Here is an 18,530-nt window from a genome sequence, read left to right on the forward strand (position 1 = left end):
TGTTCAGTATGTGTAGTCTATTGACTCTTAGAGATGAAGGGGAATGGGATAAAATGCTATCCCATTCTAATGCATATCATGGTATTAAAGCAGTTATTAATTTATCATGCATATTATCTATGTAATTTTCTCCTGTTATTCTGGAAAAACCCTCCATTCAGTGTGTCATGAATGCTTCTGTCACAGTTCTTCCTGGTTTGCTGGAAGTCTTTTTTGGAATAGAAGCCTAATATGTTAACATTATGCATAAAAAGGTAAATGAATTTCTGGCATAATTTGATTAATGCTGGAGTTGCACTATAAATGAATGGGCTCAATGGAATTGTTTGAGTGAAGATGAGGCACAGCGTTTCCAAAGGTTTTACTCCAACTCTTTTCCTGTCACCTAGATTTAAAAAGCTTTATTGGCAGAGGAATTTGTAGCTAATTTGTGTTGCTACTTAATAGCCAGACAGCTTATTTTTAAACCTCTCTTATTTTTGCTATCCCTTTATGTAGAGCAGTTCTAAGAAGCAAGCCTAGTGCTGACCTCATTTTCTCATCTGGGTAATAAGATACTGAGTGTATGTACACAATACTTGCGCAGTGCAGAAGTTGGTGATTGTTTTCTTACCCAGGGCTTCTCAGAAATGCTTAATATTTCAACATCAGTTGCATTGGTAAATGAAGAGTTCATCTGGATGGTTGGATTTACTAGGGCAGATGGCATTTCGTACGTGTGATGAGAGCAGGAAGGAGACAGAGCAACGCGGTAATGTAATTAGCTGTGTAAATGAGCCTGACAAGGTAAATCTCTTTAACCCCAACGACGATAAAATGTGTGCTGCACTAAAGCCTTGGATTACTGGTCCTGTGAAACAATACATGCAGCTGGTCAAGCCAAGGTTTCAGAAATAATCCTATTCATTTGAAAACAGAGGACAACACTTTTTATCACACCCTCCTAGCACTTTACTGTTTGAAACGGAAATCAGCCTCTGCCGAAGGTGCAGAAGAGAGGCATGAGGAGTTACCTTAGTTCAGTTTTAGACAAAAACTTCCTTGAATGCTAGGGATGAGATGTTCTGGATAGGTAGGAACAGGTGCCTCATGAAAGCAAAAGAATCACAGGCTGAGAGAAATGTGAGCTGAGGTGTCTCCTTGCAGTGCTGCAAAGAGCATTGCGGCCATACCTGGTTTACACAGTACCTGGCACAGGATGTTACCCTGCTTATCCCTTAAATGCTGCAGTAGTCATCGTGATTGCTGCCAGTGTCTGTAAAACCCCACAGAATGGCTTGGGCTGGAAGAGACTTTTAGAGACCATGTATCTAGTTCAACCCTCCCTGCAATGAGATTGTTGATGCTGCAGAACCACCGAGGCATGTTTCTGCTTACAGAAGTGTAGATGAGTAACTGCAGGTAAAATCTCACATGCAGTTGTAGTCAAAACCATTTCATTTTTTTTATGGGGAGTATATATGACTTCCACATTTTATTTGAAATGAGTTAACTGTGAATGTGGCTAATCCAGTTGATGCTGAAGGCTATTGAAATAGGTGGCAAAGACTGATCAGTCCCTGTGTGTTGCCTGGTGAGAAACTGCCTCAAGTCTCATGTTACTTCTGAAAATCATGACACAGTAATACCCGCAGTAAATCTTTATTCAGCAGGGAAGTCTCACGTTCTGGAAAATTAAGGGGAAGATGGGCTATGTAATAGTGGCCATTGTGCTATGTATGAAACACTTACTGTTCTCACTATTTAACTTAATCCATGTGGGAACTTTCTCTACCTATTTTCGGGCTTTCTTGTTTATAGTAAGTCTAAACATGTTTTAGTTTCTGATGAACAGGATTCAGACTCTCTAAGTTTCAAAAACACAGCAACAAATACTGTTTTCTGCATCAGTTTCTCGTAGTGTGTTCAGGTTGGTTTATGTAAATTTTTTTTTGACTGGCAGGCCATAAATTATGGAAACAGTAAAAATGGAAACTGTGAATCAGGAACACTGTGAGCAATTTAAGCATATCACAAGCAATTGGAGCAGTCCAGGGGTTGTATCTCAGTTGATTTTTAAATTATTGGATGTTCTCCTTGGAGTTGCTCAAAACCTGACTGGATGTGGCCCTGGGTAACCTGTGGTGGGGTGACTGCAATGATCTGGGGGCTGGGACTGGATGATGGTAGGGTGCTTGGTTGCGTGGTTTAGTTGATTAGGTGGTGTTGGATGATAGGTTGGACACGATGATCTTGAAGGTCTCTTCCAACCTGGTCTGGTCTATTTGATTCTATTCTATCCTCTCTCAGCGGGTTCTTTCCAGCCTCAACCATCCTCTGTTTTTCTTGATCAGTTCTTCATATGTGTACACATATGTATACAGATGTATACATATATATATATATACATACATATATATGTATATCTGTGTAAAACTTGATCCAATTCTTTAGTTCTTATTTTACAATGGTGCTTGTTTTACAAATGTCTCAGGTTTATTACCATGGCATTCAGCCTTCCAGCATGTGTGGACATTCCAAAAGGAGGGTGCCTCACCTTAGAGCCCTTGATCATCGACTGCTAGCCATCTTTCTGGGTGATTTGCAGCCTGCCAGTTCTGTGACATGTTGACAGATTTTTATTTAATTCTTTTAATTTGACACTCTTGCTGGCTGCAGCTTGCTTGCAGGGTGTACCTTCCTTGAAATAGCAGTTGTAGTCTCACTGTGGTGTAGTTTTCTTTCCTTGGACAAAGTTTTCTGCAAGGAATTCTTCCACATCTCTTCAGCTTGCAGACCAGTCAAGTCCACATTCCCTGTGCAGAGCATTGGGGAGGGAGGGCTATGCACACTGTGTGCTTAGGGGTTTGTTTTCCTGAGCCACACACAGGACGAGGGAGGCACAAGTTTGCAATTGTCTGCGAACTCACTGAAAGTATTTCATAAGAAATACAAGTTTCTGAGAGGGTTTGGAGATGATCAGTCAGTTCTGAACCTACAGGGCCTCTATTGAATCCAAGATTGGTGACTTGAGTTGCATATGGAGGGACTGGCAGTGGGGCCAATACTACCATGAAGTCCAGCTCTGTATGAACATGAGGGGCAGAGTGTTTCTCCTTGAGGTGTAGTGTGCCACTTCAGATGGTATTTTCTCATGGTTAGAGGAGACCAGAAGTTGAGTCAGTCATGTCTCCCAAGCCTCCAAAAGCTGCTGCTTACCAGAAGCCCACCCAGCATGGAGGACTTCCTGAGCCACTGATGCCCCTCTGAAGCAGAGTCTGAGACCTGGGGGTTCCTGTCTTCAAGTGCAGTGTTGCAGAAATTACCAGAAGCCACAATTCCCAACACAGTTCCCACAGGGCTAGCAGAGCTTTGGCTTGGTAGTGTCATAAAGAAGTGATCCATTTGTTACAGTTGCTGGGGTTCACCAAAAGAAGCTGGTGTTGTGAAATGATGTTTATGATGTTAAGTGGCACTATTTGTGTTGTCTTTCTATTTTCCTTTTTTAGTGCTTGCTGTATTTTGTCAATATTGTGAATAAATCAGAAGTGAGTATTGGGTGGAGCTGCACACGTAATAATTTGGTACACGTTAGGTTTTCTGCTTTGTTTCAGCAGCGTCGCATACTCCATGCAAAGGCAATTGATCTAAAGACCAAAAAGGAGAAAAAAAAAAACATGATCTGGAGCATGTTGACAAGATGAAAGGGCCTTTCTCCTCCTACCATTTCAGTCAAGAAGTTGTCACTGACATGTTTGGGTTTTTCATTATATATCTGACTGTATGTGTGAGTGCATGCATGTACCTGTCATAAACACCAAGCAAAACTAATACTCGGAGCTCTGTCTAAGGAGCTGAGAAGTGTGTGATTAACTTTTATTAATGATGCTGTGGTGCAGAGGATGACCTTGCAAAAACCTTCATTGTATTCCAGGGGGAATTGGTTACTTGATAAATAACCTGGTTATCTTCCTGTGAGCCTGTAAAATCCACAGATGATTAAAAGTGCTGTTACTAGACAGGTTCATGGAAACATTTTCCTTCATCCTCTTGATGTTCTTGATTTCGTCTTGCCTACCTAACAGTAGAATTCATACCATCCTCCCTACCCTGTTTGTATTATTTATGTTGTTTAAAACTCTGGAATATTCTTGCTTATTTTCAGATCTCATCAGAAAACTAGCACAGCAGAAGTTTGGAAATACACAGGGCGATTATCAGAAGGTAAATTGTCTGTGTGTATCTGCACTGAATAATGAAAACAATGCCTTTGACACTCCCTTTTGTTCTGAAACAGGAAATAGTTGTTTGGTTTTGTTTTTAATTAAGCTGTAACAATAAGATACCAGAATGAAATTTGTGAATGATGTGTGTGATTGTTTCATACCAAATTTGGGACCAAAACCTTTCAGAAGAGCTTACAACAAAAACCTCATAAGCTACTGTGTAGAAGTTACACATAGTAAAGTCTCACTTAAAAATTCTATCTGTAATGTGATTGTGGTGTCTATTACACAGAGTTTGAAAGCTCCTTATACTGAAAAATGCTGCTTTTACTTAGAAGTGCTTACAAAGCTCTCATGTTAGCTTCTGCTGTTGTCCTCAAAAAGCTGAATTGATGGTCTGGTGCATATTAGGATAGTGGGAAGCACACAGGTCTTCAGACAAGACAAGAAGTGTTTGCTTAGCTTTGTGGAGTAATTGGTAGAGTGAGTGATTACTCCCCATAAATGTATGGAGAGGAGCCATCAGGAAGAGAAAGCCTGCTGTTTGGGTGAAAGATGGTGCTGTCACAGCAGGAAGGCACAGGAATGGGCCATGTATGCATCCATATAAGAAGACTCAATAGTTGCCCAAGCACTGGGACCAGCCCCTCAGTAGCATGAGCAGGAAATCTGGTTCTAATGCTTAGCCTGCTGGATTTCTGCTGTTGTTCCTCTAGTTTTGTTTTGTTTTCACACTTATTTGTAGAGTGTGTTGGTGACCCAGGAGGCCCATCTCTCTTCTGTCCTCTGTGTCCTTGTGTTCCTGGTTGGATTCTCTAGCATCAACATGTCCCCATCCTGTCAGGGACAGTAATCTGCCAGGACAGCCCAGCAGCTGAGTGCAGCTGCCATGCTTGCTCAGGGGGAGCCAACTCACTGCTGTTGCCCTTGCTTTGCTTCTCCTGGGTAATGTGCTTGCAGAAAGCATTCAAAAGCATTCTTGGTACCAGATTTTTAAGGGGGGATAAGCATTTCTTTTCCTCCCATTACAAGTGTAGTTCCAAATATGGTTTTGAGCGTTTACAGCACATTGTACAGTAGAAGCTTCATAAAGATGTGTGCTGCTGGAAAAAATTCCTGAATCTTGAGAACATTTTTGATTGTCACATATTAGAGTTTGTGTTGAGAGTTCTTGCTGTCTGGAGCACGTCCACTTCCCTTTTTTTCATCTCATGTGAGAAAGTGTGAAGGGGGGCAAAATGCAAGAAATTCGACTTATATGGTGAAATCAAAGGGGAATTTGGACTCATCTGGAATCCTTGAGTATTTAGTTTGGTTTGTTGTGTTTGTGGTTGTTTTTTTGTTCCTCCCTGAAATTAGATTATTTATCAGGTTCTTACCTGATGTATTGACTTCTTTGGTCTTTTTGAATGCCTTTTCTTAGAAGCAAGGGCAGATTTCACATGTAGCATGCTACAGTCAGCAAGCTGCTACTGAAATTACTGCTTTTTATTTTGGCATAAATAAGCATTGAAAAGAAAAAGTTTGTCAGGAACTTTACAGGTCAGTTATGACAGGGGGAATTTGTGAAGAAATTGCTCAACCACAAAGTAAAGCAATCTCTGACCTTCTATCCTGTGAGTTGTGTTGGGAATGATGTGAAACAGATGCTCGGTGCAGAAATGACTGGTCCTTTGTTGCTCTAGGATGGAAATGTTCAGACAAATCCTAGATCTCTTTCACAAGGAAACCAGCAATTATCTCTGATGTCTCATACTGTAAATAGTTTAATGGCATTATTTTACTGTAGTGGCTTTTGGTTATTGTTTTTGTGTTGTTAATTGTTTTGGTCATGGTTAATTATTCGTTTTTCACATGATGTGTTTTTGTGCATGCTGCCTGTGCATTATACACATTCTCCATTTGTTTTGACTTCTACAGCCAGAAAATGTTGTCCTGACTCTTCAGGTAATGCCTTAAAGTAGAGGTACAGCTTTGAAAAGAAACTATTTATGCTACTGTTTAAAGATCTGTAACTCATTTTAATGTTATTTAAAATGTGGTTTCCTTCTAACCTATTGTAAAATGTTTGTCCAGGTTGTGAATTAGTCACCTAACCAGAAAGCGGGGGGGGGAGGGAATTTTTAATTTATTTTTTTTTGCAAAAACCAGCCAAGTTCTTCCAATGTCTAGTTTGCATTCTTCAGAAGGGATCCATCAGCTAATAACAGTGAAGGAAATAGGTTTTATCCCGGAATTGGTAATTAGGTCAGAAATTTGCAGCTGTGCTAATGGTGGCAGTTGCTGTTTTGGCATCAGCTGGTAATTAGGGACTGTGAGGAAGGTCTCAGCAAAGCTGGAACTGGAGCATGACTGAGACCTTGTAAGAAACTGTAACTTACTTTGCAGGACAATACACAGCCTCAGTTCCGTTCTTTTACTGCCAAGTTGCCCTTGTGCTGGCAGAGTAGTAAAACGGAAGAGGACTCAAAGTACTGATGTTCAGGATTAGCTCTCCTGAAATTGGGAAGAAAGGCTGCTGGGGCATGCCCACCTGTGGTGGGTTGAAATTACCCCCCCACTAATTTGGACAAAACTACCCTCAAAATAAATTGCTCAGTTGGGACAGAAACAAATGAAGCTCTACTTACAAGCAAAGTAAAATCTAGAAATATGAATGCAATGAATGGGTGTAAAATCTACAATATATGTATAATATCTATAGATGTTTACAATTTTAAACAACACAAACTCCTCAGACCTCCCTGGATGGCTCCAGGGGACCCCTTCACCTCCTCCCCCCCTCCCTCCCTCCTTCCCATTACCTCACACAGTAGTCAAAACAGAGATCCCCTGGCAAGGCCACAGGAGAGAGAGAAGTTGCAAGCAGAACTGACAGAGAAGAGGCAGAGATTCTTTTCTCTCTTTTTTTATATCCCCATTAGCAATCCAATGAATTATATAGACCTTACTATTTTTCTTTTACATCCCATGGTAATGTATTTTACTTTCAGTCTTTGCAGTCAGGATCTAGGCTAAAGGTCCCCCTTCAAACTGTAGCATCATGCCATGCTGTCCATCTCTGTGTGCAGACACCTGCCTGGTTTGTTTCTGGAGGTGTTGTCTGGTGCTCACAGCAGCAGGAAACAGCATGGCCATCTTGCAGCTTGTTCCCTGGAAGCTGCATCATCTTGTGTGGGGCTGTGCCAGGGCTGCCTGGCCCAGCTTCTCAGTTCTGGGGCACTTACACTGCTGCCAGTGTAAAAGCTAGTCAGGGTATTGCATTGCATCATTCTCTTATTCTTTCCAGCTTCTCCAAGTGTCCTTTCAGTTGCTGCTGCTTTGCTGTTTGGCAGCAGAATAAATGTCTTTACCTGAGAGAGCTTAAAATCTGCTCCTTCCTGTTCTCCAGTCCCTAAGCAGTTTTTACTTCAGCAGCTGGGAGAAACCTTTGCTATTACAACTGATCATCCAGTGAAGAACTTCCCTTTGCAGTGCAATCTTTACACTGATGAGGAAGGAGAACAAGCTAAGCCTTGCTCCCCACTCCCAGACAAAGTGTTGATCTAGGCAGCTGGTGTTTGTTGGGCCTTTTTGGAAATAGATGTGCCAAACAGTGAAGTTGTGATCCAGAAAATCAAATGTGTTTAATTTTTAACCTATTATTTAAATTGCACTGATTCTCACTTGTTTCTTGTGAGCTTAGTTCTGTCTTAGCACCCGCTCCTGTAGTTCACCTGGCTGATATTCTAGCTAAATAACTCATAGCTCTCAGTATCTGCAACGTTGTCCGTCTTTGTGTTAGAAGAGCTGTCAATTAGTGCCAAAATACACCAAATCATTACCTTGGTAACTTAGTAAGTAGGTGGTTTAGTCTGTAGTTTGACTCTGAATGCTTTGCTGTGTATTGATTGCAGTTACTGTGTGATCCCTGCTGTCACCACTGCTCTGTCTGAATTGCAGGTCATCTACTATGAAATCGGGTTTATAGTCTCCGCAGCCTTGGGAGTGCTGTTTATTGTGTTACTGCCTCTCGTGGGACTTTGCTTCTGTATGTGTCGTTGCTGTGACAACTGTGGTGGGGAAATGCATCAAAGACAGAAGAAAAATGCTGACTGTCAGAGGAGCTGTTTTGCAACATTTCTCTTTGTTGCTTCTTTAATAATAAGGCAAGTGTAATAGAGAGAACAATGTGAAGCTTGGTGTAGCACTGATTTTGCTGTGTCGTATGACAGATTGTTGCTGTGTTAGTCTACAGGTGCAGAAATTATTTTAATGGGCCAAGTAATATTCTTGCTTACTAAAGAAAATGTGATTGCATTATAAAAATGCTGCTACCATTGCTATCCACAGGTCATGATGTACTCACTTGAGAGGTATGCAGGTGTGAAACAAAAAAACCCCAGCCTTGAAGTTGGCCTATGAAGTTTGCACCAGTCTCAAAACGGCAATTGCAGAATGTTTCGCGTTAAGATATTGTGTCCTAGGTTCTGTTACAATCCCATAGAGAAGCAGAGGTGCAACATGCTGCTGCCTCTTCATAGTATAGTAGTGTTGGAGAAGTAACTGTGTGATGTCCTCCAGTATATGCTGTCCTTTAGAGAGTTTATTGGTTTAAAATAATGGGTTTTCTCTTGGGCACTGTGTTGGCTAAACCATGCACATACTCTGTGTAGTAAAGTCCTAGAATTTGGAGACACTTTTATGCTGATGGTGTAAGGAGATATGTCGGTGCTAGCTTTCCTCTCCTTTCAAAATACATTGTTTGATTTCAGGGTTTCTGTTTTCCTTCAACTGTCACATTTTCACCTGCCTACTGTCTGTGTCTTGGGCATCAGTACAGTCATTTATCACTCCACTGTAAACTGGAGTTGTCTTTTTTTCCTTTTTACTTCTGTTTTTCATGACAAATTGAGACCTTGCCTATGTTTAAATATAGACCACACTGATACGAAGTATAGGAACATACTCTTTTCTCCTAACAAACACAACACTTAAGTATTCTGAAGACCAGAGAGCCAAATTGTGTTATAGTTGGTAGGGGTAACCTAGCCATCATGACAGGAGAAAGGTTCTTCATAGTACAGTGGTGCCTTGAGGAAAGTAAGTTTTTCAGTTACCTTTCAGCATGCTGAATCTGAAGAAGGTAGCTCACCAAGCTTGCCAGCTGTCTTTACACTTCTGCAGGATGCTGTGTCCTGAATGCTGAGGACATGTTACTTGTCAGCAGAGAAATTAAGGGATTGTCTGTCCCCCTCGTTGGTCTCTCTAACTTTTTTTGCCACTTGTGGTAGAAACGCATTCTTGTGCTATTCAGCATACTCTGCCTCTTTAAGTAATTCTCTTTTTTTTGTTGTTGTGTTGGGGTTTTTTTCCTTTTGTATGAGACATGAGGAATATCAGATGCTTGCTGAGGGGTTGGACTCACCTCTGCCTGCAGGTTTCCACAGTTGGAGGTAATCTTACCTGAGACCCTGGCTAAATCTATAATGCTGTGAGTGCTGTGCGTAGCAAGACAGGCTACAAGGCTTATTGCTGTCCCAAGACTGGTTGAGTGCTTAGGGCTCGAGTGTATCTCCACACAGAGCAGGATTCTGCTGCCCTTCCTGGATCTTCTTTCACAAGGGAAGAGAAGATGCTATGCCTGGATGTGTTTAAGCCCATGTCAGCTTGCTTACTGCTGTGCTGAAACATGAAAGGACAGTCTTGTTGGTAGCCCTTGCAGCCTGAGATTTACTTGCAACTCTTTCTCCATTTCTTAGGCTGAACCTCCTTGTTGAGTTATTTTCTGCTTTTCCCCAAAGTTACCATGCATTTTCAGCCTGTAGTTGTTCTACCCAAAATCACACTCTCAAGAACTGTGCCCCAGCACAAAACATGTGACAATAATAAAAGTTTAGTCCTATGCAAGTAAAATGCTTGTGGCTATTTGCAAATGCAGCCAGAAGAAAGGAAACTCGAATACTCTCTGTTAATACAAGGTTAGATCAAGATATGCTATGTAATTACTAAAGTGAGTCCTCTGGTTGGGTGTAGTTCAAAGTTCAAGCAGCCTCCTTTGAGAGAATGTCTCCCAAATCCCTGCCAGGTGACTGGAATGCCACAGGCTGCTCCAGCTGCTGTGCTGCAGGTGCATTTAGTGTAAAGCAGGCAGTCATGGGAGTACACTGAGCCCACACAGTTGTTTATCTTAAAGTAAATAAGCCTTAGGTATGTAATCTTCCAATATGTGCACTTTCTGTTTGAAATGTATCTTTTGGTAGACTGAGTCAAAAATCCATGCAGTGTTTTTTGGTGATTTGCAGGTTTATACATGACTGTTGTCCCACTAAGCAGGGCTCTGTTGCTAAAGAGCACATGCTGTAGCAATAATCCATCAATAGACAGTGGAGTAAGTTGGATAATTCATATTTATCATTAAAACAATTAACAGGCTTTTCTTCCAATACTAACTGAGAGTGTAGGAACAGAGACATACTGTTACATCTTACCTCCTAATTAGCTACAGGCCTGGGCAAACACGTTTTCCTTGAATATAATTTTAGCAGTTCCTCTACATAGTAAAGGCAAGGAGGGAACATTGGAATTTTAAGGCAAGGTACACTGCAATACCAAATTTAATGCTGGTAATAAAACCTATCCTGGCTTTTGGATAGATGAGCACCATCAGTTTTCTGTCCTTCCAATGCAGCCTGTAAGTTCTTTCTTGAAGTTGTGGATGTTACTGTGTATGAAGCTAGAGACAGGAAAGATACTTAATACATTGGCAGATACCTCCTGCAGGCTTTGTAGTTGACCTCTTGGCTTTGTGAGGCTGGTACTGCCTGTAGTCAGAACCTGGGAATCAACAGTATCTGAAAGGATCAGTGGAAAAGTTGGTACAGAACTCTCTAGTCTATTATCTTCTTTGTGAAGAAGGTGACATTCTTCTGATTTGTGAATCTGGTCAGAGTTTTTATTGTGACTTGACAGCCAAAGGAAAAGCTTCGGTCGGTCCCCACCCCCACAACTAGATTCTAGTCATATTTGTATCAGTCTGTGAAACTTGATAAGAAATAGCATGTGGAATATCTGATTCCTGAAGTGGCTGTTTAAACAGTTCTCTAATCCATTACAGAAAAGGCATGTCCTTTTTATTCCTGCTTTATCACACTTTCCTTGTATTTGCTTATTGAATATTGATTCAAGGCTCAGTTACATAATAAATAGATTATTTTTTCTTCTCTTGTTTGTTTAGCTCCATTCAGAATGTAGTCACAATTTTTCTGAGTGTCTTGTCTGCTTAAAGCATCTCCACTATCTTGTTTCCTCCCCCTCCTCCCATTTAGGAGACTGGAGAGAAAAATGATTGTTTTACAAAGTACTGTTTTGTTAGCTTCCAATTGACCTTTCTGCTCTGTGAGCGTAACATTGAAAGGACATAAAAACGCTGGCTGTTACGAACTCAGAACCTCAGGGCAATATACAAGCATTTATTTTTCCTGGTAGTTGGTGGTTTGGTTTTGTTTGTTAAATCTGAAGACAAACTAAAACATTTTTTAACAAATAGCCATCGCTGTAAAGTGAAAAGAAATAACAGAATAGAATAAAGCAGGTTGGAAAGGACCCTCAAGGTCATCAAGTCTAACCCATCAACCAATCCAACCCACCTAAACAACTAAACCATGGCACCAAGCACCCCATCAAGTCTCCTCCTGCACACCTCCAATGATGGCGACTCCACCACCTCCCTGGGCAGCCCATTCCAATGGGCTATCACTCTCTCTGTATAGAACTTCTTCCTAACAGCCAACCTAAACCTCCCCTGGTGCAGCCTGAGACTGTGTCCTCTTGTTCTGGTACTGGCGGCCTGGGAGAAGAGACCAACATCCACCTGTCTACAACCTCCCTTCAGGTAGTTGTAGAGAGCAATAAGGTTACCTCTGAGCCTCCTCTTCTGCAGGCTAAGCAACCCCAGCTCCCTCAGCCTCTCCTCACAGGGCTGTGTTCCAAGCCCCTCACCAACTTCATTGCCCTTCTCTGGACTTGTTCCAGCAAGTCAACCTCCTTCCTAAACTGAGGAGCCCAGAACTGGACACAGGACTCGAGGTGCGGCCTAACCAGTGCAGTGTACAGGGGCAGAATGACCTCCCTGCTCCTGCTGGCCACACTGTTCCTGATGCAGGCCAGGATGCCATTGGCCCTCTTGGCTGCCTGGGCACACTGCAGGCTCACGTTCAGCCTACCATCGACCAGCACCCCCAGGTCCCTCTCTGCCTGGCCACTCTCAGCCACTCTGACCCCAGCCTGTAGCTCTGCATGGGGTTGCTGTGGCCAATGTGCAGAACCCGGCACTTGGATGTGTTCAATCTCATGCCGTTGGACTCTGCCCATCTGCCCAGCCTGTCGAGGTCCCTCTGCAGAGCCTCTCTACCCTCCAGCAGATCAACTCCTGCCCCCAGCTTGGTGTTGTCAGCAAATTTACTGATGATGGAGTCAATGTCCATAAAGATGTTAAAGAGCATGGGGCCCAGCACTGATCCCTGGGCACACCACTGGTGCCTGGCTGCCAGCTGGATGTGGCACCATTCACTACCACTCTCTGGGCTCAGCCTCCAGCCAGTTCCTAACCCATCGCAGTGTGCTCCCATCCAAGCCATGGGCTGACAGCTTGGCCAGGAGTTTGCTATGGGGAACGGTGTCAAAGGCCTTGCTGAGGTCCAGGTAGACCACATCCACAGGCCTGCCCACATCCACCAGGCGGGTCACCTGATCATAGAAGGAGATCAGGTTGGTCAGGCAGGACCTGCCCTTCCTAAACCCATGCTGGCTGGGCCTGATCCCTTGGCCATCCTCTAAGTGCTGTGTGATTGCACTCAGGATGACCTGTTCCATAATCTTGCCTGGCACTGAGGTCAGGCTGACAGGCCTGTAATTCCCTGGCTCATCCAACCGGCCCTTCTTGTGGATGGGTACCACATTGGCCAGCTTCCAGTCTTCTGGGATCTCTCCAGTGAGCCAGGACTGATGAAAAATAATGGAGAGTGGCTTGGCCAGCTCATCTGCCAGCTCTCTCAGCACCCTAGGATGGATCCCATCTGGTCCCATGGACTTGTGGGGGTCTAAGCTGCTGAGGAGAGCTCCTATCACTTGGTCTTGGAACACAGGGAAACTATGCAACTCCCTAGCTCCTTCTGCCAGCTCTGCAGGCCAGCTGTCTGGTAGACGTTCTTTCCCGCTAGTAAAAATTGAGGTAAATTTGTATTAGTGACTGCCTTCTCCTGCCCTTTGGATGTCTGTACTAATCTTTCAGGGCACTGCCCCTCTAGTACAGAGCTGTTGTAGTACAATGCAGACTAAGAGACTGAAGAAACCGTCCAGGAATTGTGTGTAATGCACCTGGCTGCAGCTTCTAGGCAGAGCTTGCCCTTTGAGGATGTATCACCCTATGTTAAGTGGATCTGTGCTATACACCAGTTAGATCTGTGGAAAGGTAGTGCATAACCCATCAAGGGGGTCTGTAGTCAGCCTGCTTTTGAGGCTGTTCCCTTCCTGGTGGCTGCTCTTGATTTTTCTGGTGCTTGTCTGAAAGGTTTGCTGTTGTGAAGATGAGATGTTTGGAAACAGTCATCCTTCTGTTTAAGTCTATTTCACACCAAAGCTAAATGAGGACTTAAGGATTGTGTATACTGAAAGAGCTTTTGAAGCCTCTCATGGGATTTTTAATTGCCTTTTTGCTTACTGTTTTTACAGATCTGCCATGCCATAATTAGAATTGTACAGTGGGGAATGATCAAATAGGAAATAATCAGCAGCTGCTGCTGACTGGAAGCCTAGCTTTTGTTTTCACATCAGGAAATGCTCATATATTATTTTAGCATTAATAGGGACTATTCATGTGCTTTTAAAAGATCTATGTAATTATGTAAATAAATTGGGCCATTATGAGTAATGTTGCTGAAACATTCAAATGTGAAATATTTCCTTTCACAATTAACTTAGGAGCACTTGCTTGCAGCATTGCCAAGTTAATGATACTTGTAAAACAGCCTAACATTTCCAAGTTTCACACAATTTACCTAACCTGTGAACATTCTCTGGCATTATCAGAGCTAAATGGATAAGGAGCTGGATGTTGATAACTTCTGAAGACTTTGGGTTAACGTTGTTTTTTCCTTTCTTTTTTTGAATTAGCAGTACAATATTGACCCTTGTGGCTATTTCCTCTCCTCTGCCTCGTGGTGCATGTGAGAACTCATAGTGGAAAAAAGAAATAGTGTCAATTTATGGAAGTCTTCATTTTGATAGTGTTGAGGGATTTAGTTCTGTTTTATGTCAGAATTTACAGTAATAAAGAAATGTCTAATATCTGTATTTTTTTGTAGCGTTGGAGTGCTCTGTGCCTACGCTGCCAACCAGCATTTAACTAACCAAGTCCGAGGAGCAAAGAAATTGGTTAACAGTAATTTCAAAGATCTGAAAATTTTCCTTAACGACACTCCAGCGGTAAAGAATTTTTTCTTTATGGGGAATGAGGATGGGAGGTGTAAGAGGTGTAAGTAAAAAATACTGTAGAAAATGATTGTTTCTTTTTTTTGGGCGAAAATTACACCTGCCATATTTTGTTTGTTCTGTGAGCGTCAGCCTCACAAAGTAGAATAAATGATGCAAGGTAGGACATTTTCACACAGCGAGAAGTGTTGAGGAGTTCTCCTGATGGATCAGCAACTCTGAGCAACTGTTGGGCTGTATTCCTGGAGTATGCTTTGATGATGCTCAGAGGTCTGTTTTCTCCTACTGAACTAGTGTAGGTTGCTAGCAGGACATGGGTAATTTTGAAAAATATCACTTTAAAAGGAATAAATCTAGAAAGCAAAAAGAAGATAGTGCATGACAACTTGAATACCTTGTTGCTCTGTTCTGTTTTTCTTCTGTTTTGGACTTACTAACTCAGTCCCAGAGAGTCAATAGCTTCTTTTCCAGAAGTATTTTTCACTGTTTGTTCTTTAAACCAGTGTCATACTATGCCATGCTGAACAGGAGAGATTCTTTCTTTTCTTCTTAAAAGCAATCCTTAGGATCCCAAAAGCAGTCCTCTGCATATCTTTCCTGCACTGAAAGCAAAAAATAAGTGATAGTAAGGAGGACTTGGAAGCTTTCCCATATACAAATTTCAATTATTTATGGATTAGGAGGAAAATAAAGCCAGCAGTCCTGTTGCCTTGACTTCCATTAATTTGTCTGTTCTGTGTGACTGCTAAGTTAGAAATAGGTGGAATTCACAGGGTTATGCAGCCTCCACAACTGTGGTAGCATCCCAGTCACAGTAACTCAGGGCTGTTTTTTACTGATCAGACTGAGAACTGGAGATGTCTGGGGGAATGCCATGGAACATTTCCATGTCTAGAATTGTTCTGATCTAGTGGAAAGTATCTTTGCCCATGGCAGGCGGGGGGTGCAACTACGTGATCCTTCAGGCCCCTTCCAGCCCTGATGATTGTTTGCACGTGTTCTCATGACAGCATGGTGGTGGAGGTCACAGCAGAAATCTCTGCTGAAGCAGAATGCCTATTGTCAGGCTGGTGCTTACAGGAGTCTCAGAAAGGTGTTGTCCAGTTGCATCAGAAGCTGCTGGGCTGCTCTTCACAGTATGCTGAGTGCTAACAATTGTTGGAGTAGAAAATCTGTTACCTAAAAGTAACCATGCTGATAGAGGGGGAGGGAAAAAAACAAACCAAACAAAACCAGACACTAGCTAAAAAATTAATAAATACATCTGAATTGTTGAATTCGGAAGTGGTGGGATTTGAATGTCTGCACCAGGGATGTCTCAGTGTCTCACTTAGGCAGTAGGTTTTCAGTTTCTATGCAGGATTATTTTTTCTTCTTTGGACTTAATGACACTTAATGATTCAGTCATCAGATACCTCTTCCAAGTCATTTTATCAGGAAAGGTACATGGGCATCACAGTCACACACATCTGGAAAAAGTTCTTGAGGATAGGAGAAAGGACTTCAGCTTCTTGAAAAAGTTGTAGACTCTGACTGGTTGCCTGTAAAGCTCTGAAATCTGAGCTGCTATCCTTGAGTCATCAGCATGAGGTGTACAGCGTGTAAGAAGATTTACAGAAAGAAGTCACATTAAGAGTTCGTGTCACAGAAGATTTTCAGGCTGAGTCCTGAGCCATACCACTTAGCTACACAGAATCATCTTTTGTCTGGGACCTTGTTGGAGGCGATGCAGAACCTACAGCCCTGCAAATTTTAGTCCCTCAGATAGCTGAGGAAGACAAACCAGCCCTCTTAATAAGAAATACTCAAATTTTGTTCTCCTTTTTTTAGAAGAAGGAGCTCTGCCTCATGCTTTGTCATTTCATTACATCCACTGCTGTATGATCAATGAGTTGTTTTGAAGGGTGGGATTTTATCTGCTCTTTTTCTTTACTTGGAGTAAAGTCTGAGACTGCAAACTGCATTTGAGTCACATTTGAAACTGGAAACCCATTTGTTAACTGTTACATGGCTTTCACTCAGCATTATTTTAAACATGCAGAAATCAGTGGAGATATTTAATGTCTTTTCGAAACTGGTATAGTTAGAGTTCCACTTGGGATGGTTCTTTCTGTAGAAACACAGGATTTTGGGGGTTTCACTAAGATTTTGGTTGTTCCAAAGTAGCAGTTTGACTCATAGTTTAGAAACATTACTTCTTTTTGTTTCTTTGTTTTTCTTTTTCCCAATTATTTTAATAGTTTTTTTTCTTCATTTTCTTTTCAGCAAATTGATTACTTGGTGAGCCAGTACAACACAACTAAGGATAAAGCACTCTCTGACCTAAATAGTGAGTACTTTGGTTTAAAGGGGGTTAGTGATGTGTCTTTAAATACTTCAGTAAGATGATGTAAATAGCTCATAATGCAAAGTCAAACTTTATTTATGAGAATGTGCTTCTCCAAGTGCTGCTGTCAGTGGTAAATGAGGCTAAAACCTAAAATTCTTTCCACAAAATGTCCCAGAGGTGGTGTAATGCATATTGTTTCCTGAAATAAAAGTTGTTTGGCTTATTGAAGAAGCAATGTATTAAATTCACATTTTTTGTTCCTTTTTGTGGCTAAATAAGCACTAGTACTTAATGCTTTGTTTAGAATATTATCCTTCAGTTTTTAACTGTGGAGCCAAATGGCAAGAAACAGAGCTACTTGTGTTTTGATGGTTCCAGTGGGTGAGAGATCTCTGCATTTGTTTATTTTTGTTGTTATACCTTTGTCCTCTACTCAGCTAGAAGTTGTAAGGTATAAGTTTATCTTCTTTCCAAAGCTGCTTAATGTATTTGCCATTTTGGAAGGAGCAGTTGAAGAGCAGGAGATAAAACTTGCAGTACAAGCGCAGCTATTTCCCCTTCAGCCCAGTTCCAGCGCAAGGTGCCGCCTTTTAAAGCTCTCAAGAAATAGAAGCAACCAAACGACTGATGTTTTACAGTAATTCAAGCATCACTTTCCAAAGCTGCCAGTACTAGAAAAGGCTGGCCATAGTCAGTGCAGATTAGAAGTCCAGATGCATCCTTAGCAGATGTTAATAAATGTCTACAGGCCTGCATTTTAGAAGTGAAACACAGAAATACCACTATCAGTTTTAAATAGGATAGCTGCTTGAATCAAACTGCTCATTAATTGGTTTATCATGCCTGGATCTATGCTTATGTCTAGGTCTTAAATGCATTTTAAGATACTTTTACAATGCAGCCAGCTTGGCATATCCTGAGGTTGATGTGCCTCATCTAGATGAGGCTGCTAAAGCACACTGAATGTGCAAAAGTAGTAGTGGTCTGTCCACTTAATTCAAGGCAGGAACACTCTGGTCTGAAAAATATGACATCTTGAAGTCAATAATAATCATTTGATATCTGCAATTTGAGTGGCTTGTAGGCACTCCAACCCAAAATTTCAAATTAAATATTTAGTTATTCTCAATGCCAGTTGAATTGGTTAGGTAGCAGGAACCAAAGCTGTATCTGTGGTGAGAGTGCTCATCAGTAAATGAGGCTGCTTTTGTTTTCTTGAAATAGCAGAATTAAGTGTGTGACACCTGGGGACAAAGAATTTCATTGTAAAGGAATTGACAGTAGCATAAACCTCAAGAGAAATGTAGATGAGTTCAGTTTGCCTACCCTAAGGAAATGCTGAGAAGTGTTTTTTTGCTTGATTAAAAACTCTCATACCAAGGCAGACATCACAATGCTGACAGCAATGGATGCTTCTGTACCATGCAGTATTCCCATCTCACCAAGAGCAAAAGAGCTCAAAGCAGTTTACTGTGCTCTGGAAATAGAGGGGACCCAGTGGCTGCCTGGTGGCCATGTTGCATTCA

General features: G+C 41.8%; 1 protein-coding gene across 11 annotated transcripts in view; it reads left to right on the forward strand.

The window, feature by feature from the left end:
- Positions 1-18,530, forward strand: part of PROM1 (prominin 1) — a 53,527-nt gene that overhangs the window by 14,549 nt on the left and 20,448 nt on the right. For 7 of the 11 annotated variants that reach the window (XM_054172120.1, XM_054172124.1, XM_054172117.1 and 4 more), the window contains exons 3-7: positions 4,145-4,203; positions 6,126-6,152; positions 8,148-8,353; positions 14,549-14,669; positions 16,941-17,004. In XM_054172120.1, coding sequence (XP_054028095.1) covers positions 4,145-4,203; positions 6,126-6,152; positions 8,148-8,353; positions 14,549-14,669; positions 16,941-17,004 — 477 coding nt within the window. The remainder of the gene's footprint in view (positions 1-4,144; positions 4,204-6,125; positions 6,153-8,147; positions 8,354-14,548; positions 14,670-16,940; positions 17,005-18,530) is intronic. The other 4 variants (XM_054172126.1, XM_054172122.1, XM_054172125.1 and 1 more) reach the window with 1 other exon arrangement.

Source organism: Dryobates pubescens, chromosome 23 (assembly GCF_014839835.1).
Source record: "Dryobates pubescens isolate bDryPub1 chromosome 23, bDryPub1.pri, whole genome shotgun sequence".
In the NCBI taxonomy this organism is placed as follows: Eukaryota; Metazoa; Chordata; class Aves; order Piciformes; family Picidae; genus Dryobates; species Dryobates pubescens.